Here is a 17,385-nt window from a genome sequence, read left to right on the forward strand (position 1 = left end):
TAATCCAGCACTTAGATTGGCTGCTTGCTCTTGCCAGCTGTACTTCAAAGAACGCGCTCTCTACAACTAGGTAGTGTAGGAGCTCCGAGCCAAGAGAGAAATCGTGTGATTACGAAAAAGCACAGTGCCCGAGTCGAATTGGAAAAGTACATTATTGCAGAATTGTGACCAATTCAACATAGCAAAGGTCCTGGATATGGCTACGTCTATACTTGGGGTAAGGCGACAAAATATTAATTTTCAATTCAATGCGTAAAACATGCGTGAAAGTAGGCTTTATACTTTGTCGCTTTCTAAGAAGTTTGTGGTCAATGTTGTTTAACCCTTCAGCTTTGTTGGTCATAGGTATTGAAACTGCTTGTTTATATGTTGAACATCGTGACTCGTATCGGTTTATAGACCACTTTCCTCAATCAAAAAAATTGTAGCTTTTGCCAACTTTCAATAATAGACTATACCCAACATTGTGAGCAAACTTTCGAGACACGCAGTCAACTGAGTGACATTACTGTATATCCTCGATGATTGTGGCTGTTTATTTGGTTCAGTGGATATTTGGGTCACATTTTGATACACTCTTTATGAATAAACATTTTCAGTAAATTCACATTTTTATCCATTATTACGGTAAATAATTTTGTAGCCTGCAATAATTGCTATCCAAACAAGCATGACAACCGAACGGTTGGTGATCACATAGGCAGACGCAAAGTATACTTCTAGCAAATACATGTAGGCTATATTATTTTCATTGCTTGCAATGTTCTAAAGTACAGATATTCCTCTCTTTACAGGAAGAACCACGATTTGGAACTACCCCTCTAGCTATGCTGGCTGCTACTTGTAACAAAATTGGCAATACCAGTCCCCTTACCACTCTACCTGATTCCAGTGCGTTTTCAAAAGGCGGATTTCATCCTTGGAAAAGAACCTCCTCTAGTTGCAACTTGGGATCCAGTCTCCCTGGATTCACTGTAGCAACAAGCCGCGGATCGACCGGACTAACATCAACTACTGGCACAGGCAACAGCGCGTTCTGCTTAGCCTCCACCTCCCCGACCTCCTCTGCGTTTTCCACAGAGTACAGCAGTCTGTTTTCCAACTCTGCGAGCATTTCGTCCCAAGAATCTGGGCAATCCGCCTTCATCTCCAAAGTCCACACATCAGCAGAAACCCTGTATCCGAGGGTAGGGATGGCACATCCGTACGAGTCGTGGTACAAGTCTGGTTTCCATTCAACCATCTCGGGCGATGTTACGAACGGAGCGTCCGCGTGGTGGGACGTTCACACCAACCCTGGCTCATGGCTCGAGGTCCAGAACCCTGCAAGCTCACTGCAGACCTCCCTGCATTCCGGGACCCCCCAAGCCATACACTCTCAGCTCAGTGGCTATAACCCTGACTTCTCCACTTTGACACACTCGGCATTCAGCTCAACCGGTATAAGTCCCACGGCATCTCATCTCCTATCAACTGGCCAACACCTGTTAACACAAGAGGGATTCAAAACAGTCATTCCATCATACACGGACGCCTCTGCCGCCAACGCTATGATTTCAGGTTCCAGTTCTGGTTCCTCAAGGTCATCCAGGAGGTACTCCGGCAGAGCCACATGCGACTGTCCGAACTGTCAGGAGGCTGAGCGGCTCGGGCCTGCAGGGGCCAGCCTACGGAGGAAAGGACTTCACAGTTGTCACATTCCGGGCTGCGGTAAGGTGTATGGCAAAACCTCTCACCTTAAAGCCCATTTGAGATGGCATACTGGCGAGCGGCCCTTTGTCTGCAATTGGCTTTTTTGTGGCAAAAGGTTTACAAGATCAGATGAACTTCAGAGACACCTCCGTACCCACACCGGTGAGAAAAGGTTTGCTTGCCCAGTCTGCAACAAGCGCTTTATGAGGAGCGACCATTTGAGCAAGCACATTAAAACCCACACTGCCGGTGGTGGTGAAGGCAAAAAGGGAAGCGACAGTGACACCGACACCAGTAACCTGGAGACCCCCAGGTCCGAGTCCCCAGAACTCATTTTAGACGGGGTAAACCCCAGAATCACGATCAAGGACCCATCTCCTCATGACGAGCCCTGAAGGCTGTTATTTGAATGACTTCGAAATCAACTTTATAAAGCAAATGACCAGTAGGCATCAAAACTGGCACATGTAATAAAAACGGGCCTAAGGTTTGAGAGACAGTATTGGAGGAAACAATTATTTTAGGCAAAGCATTTGAAAACTAAAAATAATTAGATCTTACCACCATATTGATTGAATGTTCAACTCGTTATTAACCATCAAACGAAAAGCAGAATTATTCTATAGGCTATTGTAAGAAAATTACTATAAAGCTGTCAACTTAAAAATGAGCTGGAGGACATTTTAAACGGATCAGTGCGTAAAAGGGGTAAGTTATCCGAAATGAACTTGGTTGGCCCATGTGAGTCGCCATCATCTTGTACATATTGGCAACAAACAATGTGTTCTTTTCATGTAAATGTTAATTATGATTGTTTTATTCGTGTTTGGGATCCTGAAATTCAGGGAGTTTACTTTTAACGCACTTTGTGGATATGTATGTACACAGCTTTTTAAATTCAGTTAACCATTTCATTTCTTTGCTAAAAATATATAAATGTTTTACTTGTATAAAATCACACGTACAAGCCTTTCATTTTGTCATAATTAAAATGTAAAATCTGAGGCAGTAGTCATGTGATGGGAATGTTTTACTATCTAGTGTCCCATATTTGTTTTCATTTTTCCAAATGAAAATAAATGATGATGAAAAAAGGTAATTGATTGGATCGTAAATAAATACGATTGCCAAACGTAAAATGTAGCTAAGCAAGAGTGTTCATTACATCAAATCAATCATACATTGCTGATATAGGCAATCGCACATAGACTTGCATTCTCTCTGAGGAATAAATCAATAGGCATAGTAAATGGCCGGAAAATACATTTCATGCCCAAATGAAAATCGTGTTAAATGGTATTAATTATGACTTGGAGCACATCGCAGCCCCCATGTGTCTTGTATTTGCGATTAGGGATTCGTGTCTTATCAAATATCTAATTAATCTCCGAGACAATCATTTGTTCAGCTTTACTTTATCTGGGAGCTTCCGAGGGGGTTTTGATGACAAAAGGACTTCTGAATATTTATTTTAATTGTCCAAATTAACTGCTTTAATTTGCATGTCAAACGGAAAGATTGCAGTCCAATAATAAGGACACAGCATCTCTAAGCTTTCCTAGAAACTATACACTTGATTTGATGTTATGGGAACTGTTTAAAAAAAACAAAAATTAAAAGGAAAGAAGGGGTAAAAAGCCATATGCAAATGTTGAATTTGAAATGCTCTTGTCGCGGCGCAGTCAAATGGTCCCTGCGTGTTATTTGAATATCAGTGGCCCCGTACTGAAAGGGTTCAAGGATGCTCTCTGAATTCTTTGTGCTTACCCAGTGCAGCGTCCGATCTCAAAGAAAAACCCGGGGAATAATTACAGCGTGAGCCCAGGCCTGGGAATACATTAGGGAGAGGCATCTCATCCAGACAACCTCTTCATGAAGAGGAAGTTCAATTGACCAGAAGGCAATGGAGGGAAATTATTTTCATTTCCTTTTGTGTGGCTGGGTTTAAAAGAGAGAGAGCAGGAAAATAACGACCAAAAATAACATTTACATGTTCTATAATGATCACCAAATTTGAGTTCAAGAATAAACAACTAAAACTGAAGACTAAAATGCCAAAAAAGAGGCATATATCATATATTTAGCATTTAATATCAATGTGACATTTTAAATGCGCAGGCATGATTTAAAATAACATAGGCCCATTCAAAACCAGGCTACTATAATATAGACTAACAAATAATAAATCAATGCAACCTGCAGTTGCAAGTGTGCTTATTTTTTAAATGATAAATTAGCTCTTTATTTGCAGTGACTTTCTGATGTTATTTTTTTCTTCTTCTGGAAAATATTTTTCATAAAACATTTAGTATTATACTGTAAATCATTAACATAGTTTGCAATTATATGGCTACAATAGGTGGTTCAAATCAAAACGATAAGTGCGTCCAAATGCTTTTGGGAGAGAGACGCCTGGTGTTGCGGACAGTAAGTGCTGTCAGTTAGCGCTTTGTTGATTTCCCTGGAATTCCCTCTCACTGAGCATTAGGCAGAAGTCATCTTTGTTTTCAAGCCACAATAAAAGAGAGAGATCAAAGAAGAGAACCAGTGCGACGTTACGGGACACATTTCCCTGCTGAAGGGCTTACGCCATTCTCCTCGTCCCCAGGGTAAAAACAATGTCCGTCATCTCACAATGGAAGATGGCAAAAATATTTTTCTTGTGATAATGACAAAATTACAATTCATCAAACCAATTGGATAGCCTAAAGCATTTGAAGTATAGGCTTATAGATGCACACCTCCCTGCATTATTAGAGTTAAATTGGCTACACAGAATATACAAATCTGAAGCGACTGAAACAAAACGTTGCAAGTAATTCTCGACTTTTTTTGATCAGGAATGATCAACGCATATCATATCGACATTAGTTATCCATCTAAGCTAATTGCTATGGCTTTTCGGAAAATATATGGCTCCCAAACCAATACGGACTCGTAGGTTACACAGTTCAATAGGTCAAATGAACCCCAATGACCTCATGGTTTCTTCGGTTTTGTCCATCATGGTGATCTTGTCATGCAGGCAGCTTACAAGTAATATCTAAAGGCCAATAGGCACGCAGTGTTGCGTAAATCATGCATTAAGTTTTACACTAAAGGTAAAATTACAATGCATCGACTTCAATTCGGAATTGGGTCTTCAGTGTTAAACATTTGAAACAAACTTGAGTTCTACACACTAATCACGTATGCAGGCATACTCATATGGGTCGCATAGGCTACTGAACACAAGAGATTGAATGTCATTAGTCAATCATGCTCCTGTTTAGGGCACTTGTTGCAAAATACCATTGTGAAACAAGTCTACATAATTAGGCTAGACTTGTAACAAATGTGATGAAACACGGTTACAAGCATGTGGGAACATAACAGTTTCCCACTGAGCACAGACATCATTTGTTTTGTTCAGTAATGTCTAGTTCTGATTTACATTTGGTTGAGTTGTCAACTTAATGTGATATAAACAAAACAATTCACCATGCCATTTGATTTAGGGTAAAAGTTGGGTGAAAAACATACCAATTCCATTACTTTGACAATCAGTTTTCCACGTTGGTTCAACGTCACATTATTTGTTGTTTAAATGACGTGGGGAAACATTGATTAAAAAAATAAATAATTGCCCAGTGGGTTGTTACACTTTCACCAAACCAAAATATTTTCATTACGATTTGCTATAATATTCTTTTAGTATTTTGCAGAGTTATCATGAATAAAATGACAACCATGAAGTGCATGCAAGACAATGTGACAAATATTTCTGTGGTTCAAGTTATTTTTCATCTACTGCTGCCCTCTAGTGGAGGAACACAACATTTGAGGGCCTTCGCTCTCATGATGCTGTAGCAGTCAAATAGCAGGTAACATCAAAACATGACCAATACTGTGCAGGCGACTAAAACTTTGGTTTCTATGTGTTGTTTAATGTTTAATAAAGTGACCAAACTTAAAAAAACAAACATTTTACAGTAGCATCATAAAACATTGAAAACATTACACGTTCGTGTCAAAAAAGATTCACTTTGTTTAGGCCAGCAAAATAAAAAGGTATGCCATTACTGTCCCACTTTGTAATATTGTCTACTCTCACAGTTTAGCGCTTTCTCTCAGCTCTATCTCGGCTTCTGGCTCCTTTCTCCCTCCCTCGGCCCGTACTCCTGCTTCTACTCCTCTCTTTACCTCCCCTCTCTCTCCCTCTCTCATGGCTTCTACTCCTCTCTTTACCTCCCCTCTCTCTCCCTCTCTCGTGGCTTCTACTCCTCTCTTTACCTCCCCTCTCTCTCCCTCTCTCATGGCTTCTACTCCTCTCTTTACCTCCCTTCTCTCTCCCTCTCTCGTGGCTTCTACTCCTCTCTTTACCTCCCCTCTCTCTCCCTCTCTCGTGGCTTCTACTCCTCTCTTTACCTCCCCTCTCTCTCCCTCTCTCATGGCTTCTACTCCTCTCTTTACCTCCCTTCTCTCTCCCTCTCTCGTGGCTTCCACTCCTCTCTCTTGCTGCTTTATCCTTCGCTCCATCTCTGCTCCTATTCCTCTCTCGTCTACTTTTCCCCTCATCCCTACTGTGAACCTGGTCTTTACCACTCTCACGGCTCCTGCTTCCTTCTGGGCCAGGCTGCGAGCTGCAGCTGGTTCTCTGCCTCTCCTTGCTGTCGTGTCTGTGTCTCTCCTGACGTTCTTCCACCCTCATCTTTCTCTCTGGACTGTACTTTCTGCCCTCGCTCCTGCCTGGCTCAGCCCTCGTTTGTTTCTTCTCTCTGGTATCGTCTTCGTGCCGTTTCGGTCTGGAGGTTGGGCTCCGTGACCTGCTCCTGTGAGAGGCGGCCTTGGTCTTACTGTTGACTAGTCCCTCACTCTTCGTGTTATCACCACAGGAGTCCTTTCTCTTGTCCTTCTTCTTTTTCTTCTTTTTCTTCTGGCTCCTAGAGTTGCTGTCAGAGTCTGAGTCACTGTCACCATCGCTGCTGCTGCTACTTTCACTGGAGCTATCACTATCATGCTTCTTCTGCTTTCCTTTACTCTTCTTCTTCTTCTTCTGCTTTTTGCCCTTCTTGTCTTTCTTCTTCTCCTTCTTTTCTAGACGATCCAGTTTCCTTAAAAAAAAAAGAAAGACAATATATATGTTAGTAGATCACGTTTACTTTTATTTTTGAATGAGTCATCCTTTGTCTTATTTTACAATGAGCATACTTTCATCCAAAACAACTAAATCTATGAATGAATGCTCTCCTACCTGAGGAGCTTCTCTTTCTGTTTAGTAGTCAACGACTTCAGGAATTCAACCTCCGGATCCTCCTCTTCTTCACTGGCGACATACTCCTATAGCAGGAAAACAATGAACAATAAGTCGAACACAATTCAAGATAATTAAAGAGCAAATACTAACTAAGCGTGCATATACATTTCATGTAGAAGATATGTCATAAATGGTTCGAGGAAGCAAGTAAGACAAGAATAACACCTGCTGAACAAAAATACAAATGCAACAATTTCAAAAGATTTTTACTGAGTTACAGTTCATATAAGGAAAAAAAATATGTAAATTGAAATAAATTCATTAGGCCCTAATCTACATATTTCACATGACTAGGAATACAGATATGCATCTATTGGTCACAGATAGGGGCGTGGATCAGAACACCAGTCAGTATCTGGTGTGACCACCATTTGCCTCATGCAGCACGACACATCTCCTTCGCATGGAGTTGATCAGGCTGTTGATCGTGGCCTGTGGAATGTTGTCTCACTCCTCTTCAATGGCTGTGTGAAGTTGCTGGATATTGTCAAGAACTGGAACACGCCGTCATACACAACAATCCAGAGCATCTCAAACATGCTCAATGGTTGACAAGTCTATTGAGTATGCAGGCCATGGAAGAACTGGGGCATTTTCAGCTTCTAGGATTTATGTACAGATCCTGCGACATGGGGCCGTGCATTATCATGCTACAACATGAGGTGATGGCGGTGGATGAATGGCACGACAATGGGCCTCAGGATCTCTTCACGGTATCTCTGTGCATTGAAATTGCCATCAATAAAATGTAATTGTGTTTGTTGTCAAGGGCTTAAGCCTGCCCACACAATAACCCCACCACGGGGCACTCTGTTCACAACGTTGACATCAGCAAACCGCTCACCCACACGATGCCATACATTCCGTCTGCCATCTGCCCAGTACAGTTGAAACCGGGATTCATCCGTGAAGAGTTCACTTCTCCAGCGTACCACTGGCCATCGAAGGTGAGCATTTGCCCAGTGAAGTCGGTTACGATGCCGAACTGCAGTCAGGTCAAGACCCTGGTGAGGACGACGAGAACGCAAATGAGCTTTCCCCGAGACGGTTTCTGACAGTTTGTGTCTTTGGTTGTGCAAACCCACAGTTTCATCAGCTGTCCGGGTCGCTGGTCTCAGACGATCCCACAGGTGAAGAAGATGGATGTGGAAGCCCTGGGTTGGCATGGTTACACCTGGTCTGCGATTGTGAGGCCCGTTGTATGTACGGTCAAATTCTCTAAAACGATGTTGAGGCGACTAATGGTAGAGAAATTAACCATTTCTGGCAACAGCTCTGGTGGACATTCCTGCAGTCAGCATTCCAATTGTACACTCCCTCAAAACTTGAGACATCCGTGGCATTGTGTTGTGTGACAAAACTGCACATTTTAGAGTGGTATTTTATTGTCCCCAGCAAAAGGTCCACCTGTGTAATGATCATTTAATCAGCTTCTTGATATGCCACGCCTGTCAGGTGAATGGATTATCTTGGCAACGGCAAATTTCTCACTAACAGGGATGTAAACAAATTTGTGCTCAACATTTGAGAGAAATAAGCTTTTAGTGTATATGGAAAATCTCTGGGATATTTGATTTCAGCTCATGAAACATGGGACCAACACTTCACATGTTGCGTTTATATTTTTGTTCATTATATATACACACCACCGCATCTTGTGTTGCAACAATCCTATAATTTCCACAGTTAGTCAATTGGTCACATGTGATGAGACTAATGTTAAACTTGAAGCGACTGGAATAGTGGTTTGGTTTACTCTGATAATTGGGCAGTTTGCAGCAATCACATTTAGAACAGGGATTTGCCATGGGTATTGTTGGTGCTTTTCTTCAGGGGGAGAAGATGAACAGAAGATTACCTGCGATGGATCACAAACAGTAGAATTTCTCCCAAGGACACATTTCTTCAGGGCAAATCCACTGTTCCGCATCTCCGCCATTAACTCAGAGGGGTGCATTGACGGACCTGTTAGCACAAATCACAGCCTCAAAGTCCCATTGATGTCTGACCACATCCACCACGGCCTCCACAGTGGGGAATTCAGGGGTGGCTTTGTTAACAGAAAGGGATACCAAATCAACTCACTCGTCTTCTGGTTGAGCAAATCATACAATATCATTCTCCCAAAGCAGTGGTTAGGGGAATCAGAATACACAATACTTTCATTTTTCTCCCAGCACAGGAGAGGTTCCATTATGGCCTACACTATCAACTCCATTCACAGGACTGTCCCACGGTAAACATTACTTGACTAATCCACTTCATGATTGTAGCAGTCAGAATCAGCTCCACAGGACACCAGGAACGATGGCAACTACTGCTACATGGTACAGACTAGAGCTGGGTGATATTTACAAAAATCCACATTGCAATAAACTGCCTGAATTGACACGATAACAAATAGAACGATAAGTTTATAACAATGTGCACCACAGATTTTAAAATTATAATTTAAACTACTACTGCTAGTTTGAGGGCTGTAGCCATCAGTTGTCCTATTAACAAATCACCCATATTAGCAAACGGATTTCATTTCAAAACGTCACATTTCTCAATATAGGCTACTTATCATAATGAACCAAATCAGCAAAATGCCTGCGATAAGTATTTGGTATCGATAATTCAATTTATTGTCCCAGCTCTAGTATAGACTTTTCACAAATATACAATGTAATAGTGAATTATATTCTATTGGACAAATTATTATAGAATTTTTTTGTGCGCCATAGGTGCATCATACATTGCTAACAAGTTATTTATTCAAATTATTTCAAAGGAATTGGTGAAGAAAATATCATTTTGTCGTTGAGAATGAAAATATGAATTCTTTATAAACCATTATGTCTGTGAAATACTATTCATAATTACCAGCCGGCTAACTTTTTTTTAACCTCTACTTACCCTGATAGGTCAATTAAAAACAGATTGTTTTTTGTACCTGCTTCCTCTGTGGGTGCAGCGCTGGCATTGATCCCAGACAGGCCGAAGAGAGGGCACTCTCTGTCTGTATTCACATGGCCCCATTTGTGACACTTGATGCATCTCACGTTGCGAACCTGAGAATCACAGGTGATTAGACTGAACTTACATCCATTCATTCCATCACTCATACCTATAATAGGACCTGCTCCGCAGGTATGCATGACGTAACGTAAATAAACACACTGTAATCCCCAGTTCAACATTATCCTTTTCCTTTAGCGCCACCAAGTGTCAAATTCCAACACACGTTTGTTAACAGAAGAGTATTTAGCTCTGACGATGATGATATTAAAACAGCAGATTGTTATCAATAGTTAAATTAAACATAAATGGGCACATTCATCTATTATAAAAAGGTTCACAAACCAGTCAAAAAAGTTGGGACACCTACTCATTCCAAGCCTTTATTTTTTATTTAATTTTTTACTATTTTCTACATTGTAGAAAAATAGGGAAGACATCAAAACTATGAAATAACACATATGGAATCATGTGGTAACCAAAAAAAAAAAGTGTTAAACAAATGTTATAATTCAGAATATTCAAAGTAGCCACCCTTTGCCTTGCCAGCTTTGCACACTCTTGGAATTTCAATTTCTCAAACAGCTTCATGAGGCAGTCACCTGGAATGCATTTCAATTAACAGGTGTGCCTTGTTAAAAATTAATTTGTGGAATTTATTATCTTCTTAATGCATTTGAGCCAATCAGTTGCGTTGTGACAAGGTAGGGGTGGTATACAGAAGATGGCACTATTTGGTAAAAGACCAAGTCCATATTATGGCAAGAACAGCTCAAATAAGCAAAGAGAAATCAACCGTCCATCATTACTTTAAAACTTCTTAAGGCTCGGGGGCGATATTTTCACGTCCGAATGAAAAGCGTGCCCAAAGTAAACTGCCTGCTACTCAGGACCAGAAGCTAGGATATGCATATTATTAGTAGATTTGGATAGAACACACTGAAGTTTCTAAAACTGTTTGAATGATGTCTGTGAGTATAACAGAACTTATGTGGCAGGCAAAACCCTGAGGACAAACCATCCAGGATTTTTTGTTGTTTGAGGTCACTCTTTTCAATGGGTTTTCTATGGGGATCTGGATTTCTGAGGCACTTGCTTGCAGTTCCTATCGCTTCCACTAGATTTCAACAGTCTTTAGAACTTGGTTGATGTTTTTCCTTTGTGTAATGAAGTAGTAGTGCAGTTCAGAACAAGGGCCGAGTGAAGAGTACTGTTTGTTAGAGACGCGTGACCTGAAAGCACGCTCCACTTTGTTTTCGTCATGTATTGAACACAGTTTATCCCATCTTAAATTTGATTGATTATTTACATAAAAAATACCTAAAGTTGTATTAGGAAAGTTGTTTGAAATGTTTGGAGTAAGTTTACAGGTAACTTACTAGATATTTTGTAGTCATGTTGCGCGAGTTTGATGTTTATGGGACATTTTGGAGTGCCAAAAAAAGAAGTTCTTCAAAGGTAAGGCATGAATTATATCGATAATTAGAGTGTTGTGTCGCGCCCGGCGGGTTGAAATATGAATGTCGTGTGTTTGTTTGGTGGGGTGCTATCCTCAGATAATCGCATGGTTTGCTTTCGCCGTAAAGCCTTTTTGAAATCTGACACGTTGGCTGGATTAATTTGGTGTATTGAATGTGTGATTCAATGAAAGTTTAATATTTATAGTAATGTAATTTGAATTTAGTGCTCTGCCATTTCACCGGATGTTGTCAAATCAATCCTGTTAATGAGATTTGATCCCTAAGAAGTTAACTTCTCTAGGGTAGGTGGCAGCATTCGGAATTTTGGATGAAAAGCATGCCCAAATTAAACAGCCTGATACTCGGTCCCAGAAGATATGATATGCATATAACTGGTAGGTTTGGATAGAAAACACTCTAAAGTTTCCGAAACTGTTAAAATAGTGTCTGTGAGTATAACAGAACTGATTTGGCAGGTGGAAATCTGAGAAAAATCCATTCAGGAAGTAGTTCTCTTTTCAATGCCATTACAGTATCCATTGACTTAGGACTCAAATTGCAGTTCCTATGCCTTTCACTAGACGTCAACAGTCTTTAGAAATTGTTTCAGGCCTGTATTCTGATAAATGAGGGAGTAAGACCAGTCTGAATGAGTGGACCCTACAGTGTCACAGAGCTTTTTCATTCGCAATTCTGAGAGAGTGCCTTTCTTGTATATATTTATATTTTATACCTTTTATATTGACAACGTTATTGTCCGGTTGAAATAGTATAGATCATTTAGGCTAAAAACAACCTGAGGATTGAATATAAACATCGTTTGACATGTTTCTATGAACTTTACGGATACAATTTTGATTTTTTTGTCTGCCTGTTTTGACTGCGTTTGAGCCTGTGGATTACTGAAGAAAATATGCGAACAAAACAGAGGTTTTTGGATATAAAGAGACAATCGAACAAAAGGAGCATTTATTGAGTAAATGAATGTCTCCTGAGTGCAACCATACGAAGATCAAAGGTAAGGGATTAATTTTATCTCTATTTCTGACTTGTGTATCTCTTCTACTTGGCTGGTTACTGTTTAATTATTTGTCTGCTGGGCTATGTTCTCAAATAATTGTAAGGTATGCTTTCGCCGTAAAGCATTTTTTTAAAAATCTGACACCGTGGTTGGATTCACAAGAAGTTAATCTTTAAACCTATGTAAAATATGTTTTGTTTTCTGAATTTTTATAATGAGTATTTCTGTATTTGAATTTGGCGCTCTGCAATCTCACTGGATACCCTAGAGATTAACTGCACCTCAGATTGCAGCCCAAATAAATGCTTCACAGAGTTCAAGTAACAGACATCGCAACATCAACTGTTCAGAGGAGACTGCATGAAATATTGATTTGTCTAACACTTTTTTTGGTTACCACATGACTCCATTATTTTGTATATTTTCAACATTGTAGAATAATAGTGAACAAGACATCGAAACTATGAAAAACCCTTGAATGAGTAGATGTTCTAAAACTTTTGAACGGTAGTGTATATTCACCTGAATTCCAAATGGTTGATCCCTAATAGCCATGTCATCCTTGGCATACCTAAAAAGATGAAAGAGAAAGTATCAACAAATATACATTTAAACTCAAGTCATCTAAATGTTTGTACCGATCAACACAATTACAGACTTACTTCTCTCGAGGGGCCGTCTTTTGCCACTCAAACTTGTATTCTGATTCACCTTCCTATAAGAGAAGATATAACGTATAGAACTTTAATAATGCTTACATATCTTGCATCACTCATCTCATATGTATATACTGTATTTGATACCATCTATTGCATCTTGTTTATGGCGCTCTGTCATTGCTCATCCATATATTTATATGTACATATTCCTTTACTTAGATGTGTGTATTAGGCAGTTGTTGTGGAATTGTTAGATTACATGTTAGATATTGCTGCACTGTTGGAACTAGAAGCACAAGCATTTTGACCACACTCGAATTAACATCTGCTAACCATGTGTATGTGACCAATAAAATGTGATTTGAATAATAAACCAACACATGCCTTTAAATCTACAACATTTACCAGAGTATAAATGAACAAAAATCTAAACACAACATGGAACAATTTCAAAGACTTTACTAAGTTACAGTCCATAGAAGGAAATCAGTCAATTGTAATAAATTCATTAGGCCCTAATCTATGGATTTCACATGACAGGGCAGGGGCGCAGCCATGGGTGGACCTGGGAGGGCATGGGCCCACTCACTTGGGAGCCAGGTCCACCCACTGGGGAAACAGATCCAGCCAATCAGAATGTGTTTTTCCTCACAAAAGGGCTTTATTGCAGACAGAAATACTCATGAGCACCTTGTCAGCTCGGGGGATTCAATCTTGAACTTTACAGTTAACTAGTCCAACGCTCTAACCACCTGATTACATTGCACTCCACGAGGAGACTACCTGTTACGCGAATGCAGTAAGCCAAGGTAAGTTGCTAGCTAGCATTAAACTTATCTTATAAAAAACAATCAATCAATCATAATCACTAGTTAACTACACATGGTTGATTATATTACTAGTTTATCTAGAATTATATATTTTTTAAACCTGCATATTTAGCTAAAAGAAATCCAGGTTAGCAGGCAATATTAACCAGGTGAAATTGTGTCACTTCTCTTGCGTTCATTGCACGCAGGGTCAGTGTATATGCAACAGTCTGGTCTGCCTAATTGGCCAGTATTTTACGTAATTATGACATAACATTGAAGGTTGTGCAATGTAACAGGAATATTTAGACTTATGGATGCCACCCGTTAGACAAAATATGGAACGGTTCCGTATTTCACTGAAACAATAAAAGTCTCGTTTTCGAGATGATAGTTTCCGGATTCAACTATATTAAATGATCTAAGGCTCATATTTCTGTGTGTTATTATGTTATAATTAAGTCTATGATTTGAAAGAGCAGTCTAACTGAGCGATGGTAGGCAGCAGCAGGCTCGTAAGCATTCATTCAGCAGCTGTTTATGACTTCAAGCCTACCAACTCCCGAGATTAGGCTGGTGTAACCGATGTGAATTAGCTAGCTAGTTAGCGCACACCCCGCTAATAGCGTTTCAAACGTCACTTGCTTTGAGACTTGGAGTGGTTGTTCCCCTTGCTCTGCATGGGTAACGCTGCTTCGAGGGTAGCTGCTGTCGATGTGTTCCTGGTTCGAGTCCAGGAAGGAGCAAGGAGACGGCCGGAAGCTATACTGTAACACTGGCAATACTAAAGTGCCCATAAGAACATCCAATAGTCAAAGGTATATGAAATACAAATGGTATAGAGAGAAATAATCCTATAATTCCTATAATAACTACAACCTAAAACTTCCTACCTGGGAATATTGAAGACTCAAGTTAAAAGGAACCACCAGCTTTCATATGTTCTCATGTTCTGAGCAAGGAACTTAAATGTTAGCTTTCTTACATGGCACATATTGCACTTTTACTTTCTTCAACACTTCTTTTGCATTATTTAAACCAAATTGAACGTGTTTTATTATTTATTTGAGGCTAAATTGATTTTATTTATCTATTATATTAAGTTAAAATAAGTCTTCATTCAGTATAGTTGTAATTGTCATTATTACAAATAAAAACATTTAATTTTTTATAAATTGGCCAATTAATCAGTATCGGCTTTTTTTGGTCCTCCCATAATCGGTATCGGCGTTGAAAAATCATAATCGGTCGACCTTTAGTAATGACCATGCTGTTTCATCAGCTTCTTGATATGCCACACTAGTCAGGTAAATGGATTATCTTGGCAAATGAGAAATGCTCACTAACAGATATGTAAAACAAATTTGTGCACCAAATTTGGGGGAGAAAAAATATTTTTGTGCATATGAAAAAATGTGGGGATCTTTTATTTCAGCTCATGAAAAATGAGACCAATGTACATGTTGTTTATAATTTTGTTCAGTGTATTAATGCTTTCTTAGAGAAGTCTAAGCCTCTAAACAAGAGAGGGATTTTAAACATGAGGTGCTTACCTCTTTGGTCTCTTCTTCTCAGTAGAGTGGAGAGTGCGTGAGAAAGGAGAGCAGAGTTCAGTGGAAAGTCATTTGATTTGTTTTGTATGGTAAATAAATGCCCATCTAAAGCAGCAGAACCAGGATTGATGTATTTACCTTTGTCTGCCCCAGGTGGCGCTTCATACATGAAGTTGAGACCATTTTTCACACGATCATCTCCCATCAACAGTCTAAGGAGAAAGGTTTTAACAGCCGAAACGTCAGACAACGGGTTTCAATCGGTTATGTGATCAATTAGAGCTGTGATTTTACACAAGACAAAATTTAGGTATACATTTATATGACAAGTACACCAACTTCCAGTGGTTAAATAATGAGAGACTAATAAGAAGTCCTATGTAAAGGCATAATTGAGATCGAAGTATCTGGATCATGTTGTGCAGCCACAGATCCTCAGGAATATCTGTAACCCACCTGTTGTTGTAGGTGTCTTGTTCTTTTAGGTAAGAATTCATGAGGTCCTCCTGCTTCTTCTTCTCGAATGTTAATTTCTGCTCTGCTATCCATACCTGTACAATGGTAAAAATGGATAACATTGAGAATAACCAAGTCATATTTGTATCCTAGTAAATGCACTGTATCTATGGGACATAGCAAGCTATCGAGCTGAATGTTACATAATGTAGTTAGCTAGCTAATGTGCGAGTCAACAACTGTTGTTAGCCCCCGGGTGGTGAAGGTCGGAAACATCTCCACTTCGCTGATCTTCAACACTGGGGCCCCACAAGGGTGTGTGCCCAGCCCCCTCCTGTACTCCCTGTTCACCCATGACTGTGTGGCCATGCATGCCTCCAACTCAATCATCAAGTTTGCAGACAACACAATAGTGGGCTTGATTACCAACAACGACTAGACAGCCTACAGGGAGGAGGTGGGGGCACTCAGAGTGTGGTGTCAGGAACATCTCACTCAACATCAACAAAACAAAGGAGATGATTGTGGACTTCAAGAAACAGTAGAGGGCGCTGAGGCCACTGCAGAGGCACTGTAATAATGTTTACATATCTCATGTTAATACTGTATTTTATATAATCTATTGCATCTTGCCTATGCTGCTCGGTCATTGCTAATCCATATATTTATATGTACATATTCTTATTCCATCCCTTTAGATTTGTGTGTATTAGGTCGTTGTGGAATTGTTAGATTACTTGTTAGATATTACTGGATTGTCGGTACTAGAAGCACAAGCATTTCGCTACACTCGCATTAACATCTGATAACCATGTGTATGTGACCAATAACGTACAATTTGATTTGTTAGCTAGCTAGCGTCATACTGGCTTGCCAATGTTAGCTGACTGATTTTACGAAACTATATGCATATAGTAGCTAACTAGGGATCATTCTTCGCATAAGTAAATAACATCTAGATGTGATACGTTCAAATTGGAAATACATTTTCTTCAGCTAGCTAGATAACTGTTAGCTGGCTAAATCCAAATGAGGTTATATACGTCAGTTAGCTAACCAAGCTAACCTGGTGAGCAAATCTATACCAAAGATTTGCCACTTACCTTTTTTATATTTGACTTAGATGCAGGGTGAAAATCTTTCTTGCACATAAAATTAGCAAAAGACTTCCCCATGATTGAAGAATATTAGTTCGCTAGCTAGGGGAGTAAATACTAAATGTCAAACTCGTCCTGACAAAAACAAAACTCTCGTTACTAGTTACCACAGCCACAAAGTGATAAAACCCCGCATATTTGTATAATTTATTCTTCTTAAAATGTGATTACCAACTTAACTTTAACTCTAATATTAACCACACTGTAGATCTTATACCTAACCATAAATTAAGACCAAAAAGCAAAATTTTGTTTTCATTCATTTTTACGATATAACTA

At 39.6% G+C, this 17,385-nt stretch overlaps 2 protein-coding genes across 2 annotated transcripts; one reads left to right on the forward strand and one right to left on the reverse strand.

Annotated features, from left to right (window-relative positions):
- Positions 1-88: 88 nt before the first annotated feature.
- On the forward strand, positions 89-2,696 carry sp9 (sp9 transcription factor). Its single transcript, XM_064975487.1, has 2 exons — positions 89-217; positions 795-2,696. The coding sequence occupies exons 1-2, from the start codon at positions 197-199 to the stop codon at positions 2,085-2,087; spliced, it is 1,314 nt and encodes a 437-aa protein (XP_064831559.1). The 5' UTR covers positions 89-196; the 3' UTR covers positions 2,088-2,696.
- A 2,901-nt stretch (positions 2,697-5,597) lies between these two features.
- cir1 (corepressor interacting with RBPJ, CIR1) lies at positions 5,598-17,349 on the reverse strand. Its single transcript, XM_064976029.1, has 10 exons — positions 17,053-17,349; positions 15,950-16,044; positions 15,632-15,705; positions 15,494-15,507; positions 13,135-13,187; positions 12,995-13,043; positions 9,927-10,044; positions 8,847-8,953; positions 6,926-7,011; positions 5,598-6,785 (listed from the first exon to the last, which is right to left on the reverse strand). The coding sequence occupies exons 1-10, from the start codon at positions 17,122-17,124 to the stop codon at positions 5,789-5,791; spliced, it is 1,665 nt and encodes a 554-aa protein (XP_064832101.1). The 5' UTR covers positions 17,125-17,349; the 3' UTR covers positions 5,598-5,788.
- Positions 17,350-17,385: the final 36 nt, after the last annotated feature.

This window comes from Oncorhynchus masou, chromosome 10 (genome assembly GCF_036934945.1).
Source record: "Oncorhynchus masou masou isolate Uvic2021 chromosome 10, UVic_Omas_1.1, whole genome shotgun sequence".
Taxonomy (NCBI): Eukaryota; Metazoa; Chordata; class Actinopteri; order Salmoniformes; family Salmonidae; genus Oncorhynchus; species Oncorhynchus masou.

What these genes read in the sequence shown, in the direction of transcription:
- sp9 (XM_064975487.1), top strand. Translation starts at nt 197, where the DNA reads ATGGCTACGTCTATACTTGGG. An exon ending in TGGCTACGTCTATACTTGGG is followed by an intron (nt 218 to 794) that starts GTAAGGCGACAA and finishes CTCTCTTTACAG; the next exon opens with GAAGAACCACGATTTGGAAC.
- cir1 (XM_064976029.1), bottom strand. Translation starts at nt 17,124, where the DNA reads ATGGGGAAGTCTTTTGCTAATTTTATGTGCAAGAAAGATTTTCACCCT. An exon ending in CTAAGTCAAATATAAAAAAG is followed by an intron (nt 16,045 to 17,052) that starts GTAAGTGGCAAA and finishes ACCATTGTACAG; the next exon opens with GTATGGATAGCAGAGCAGAA. An exon ending in ATCAACCATTTGGAATTCAG is followed by an intron (nt 10,045 to 12,994) that starts GTGAATATACAC and finishes TGTGATTCTCAG; the next exon opens with GTTCGCAACGTGAGATGCAT.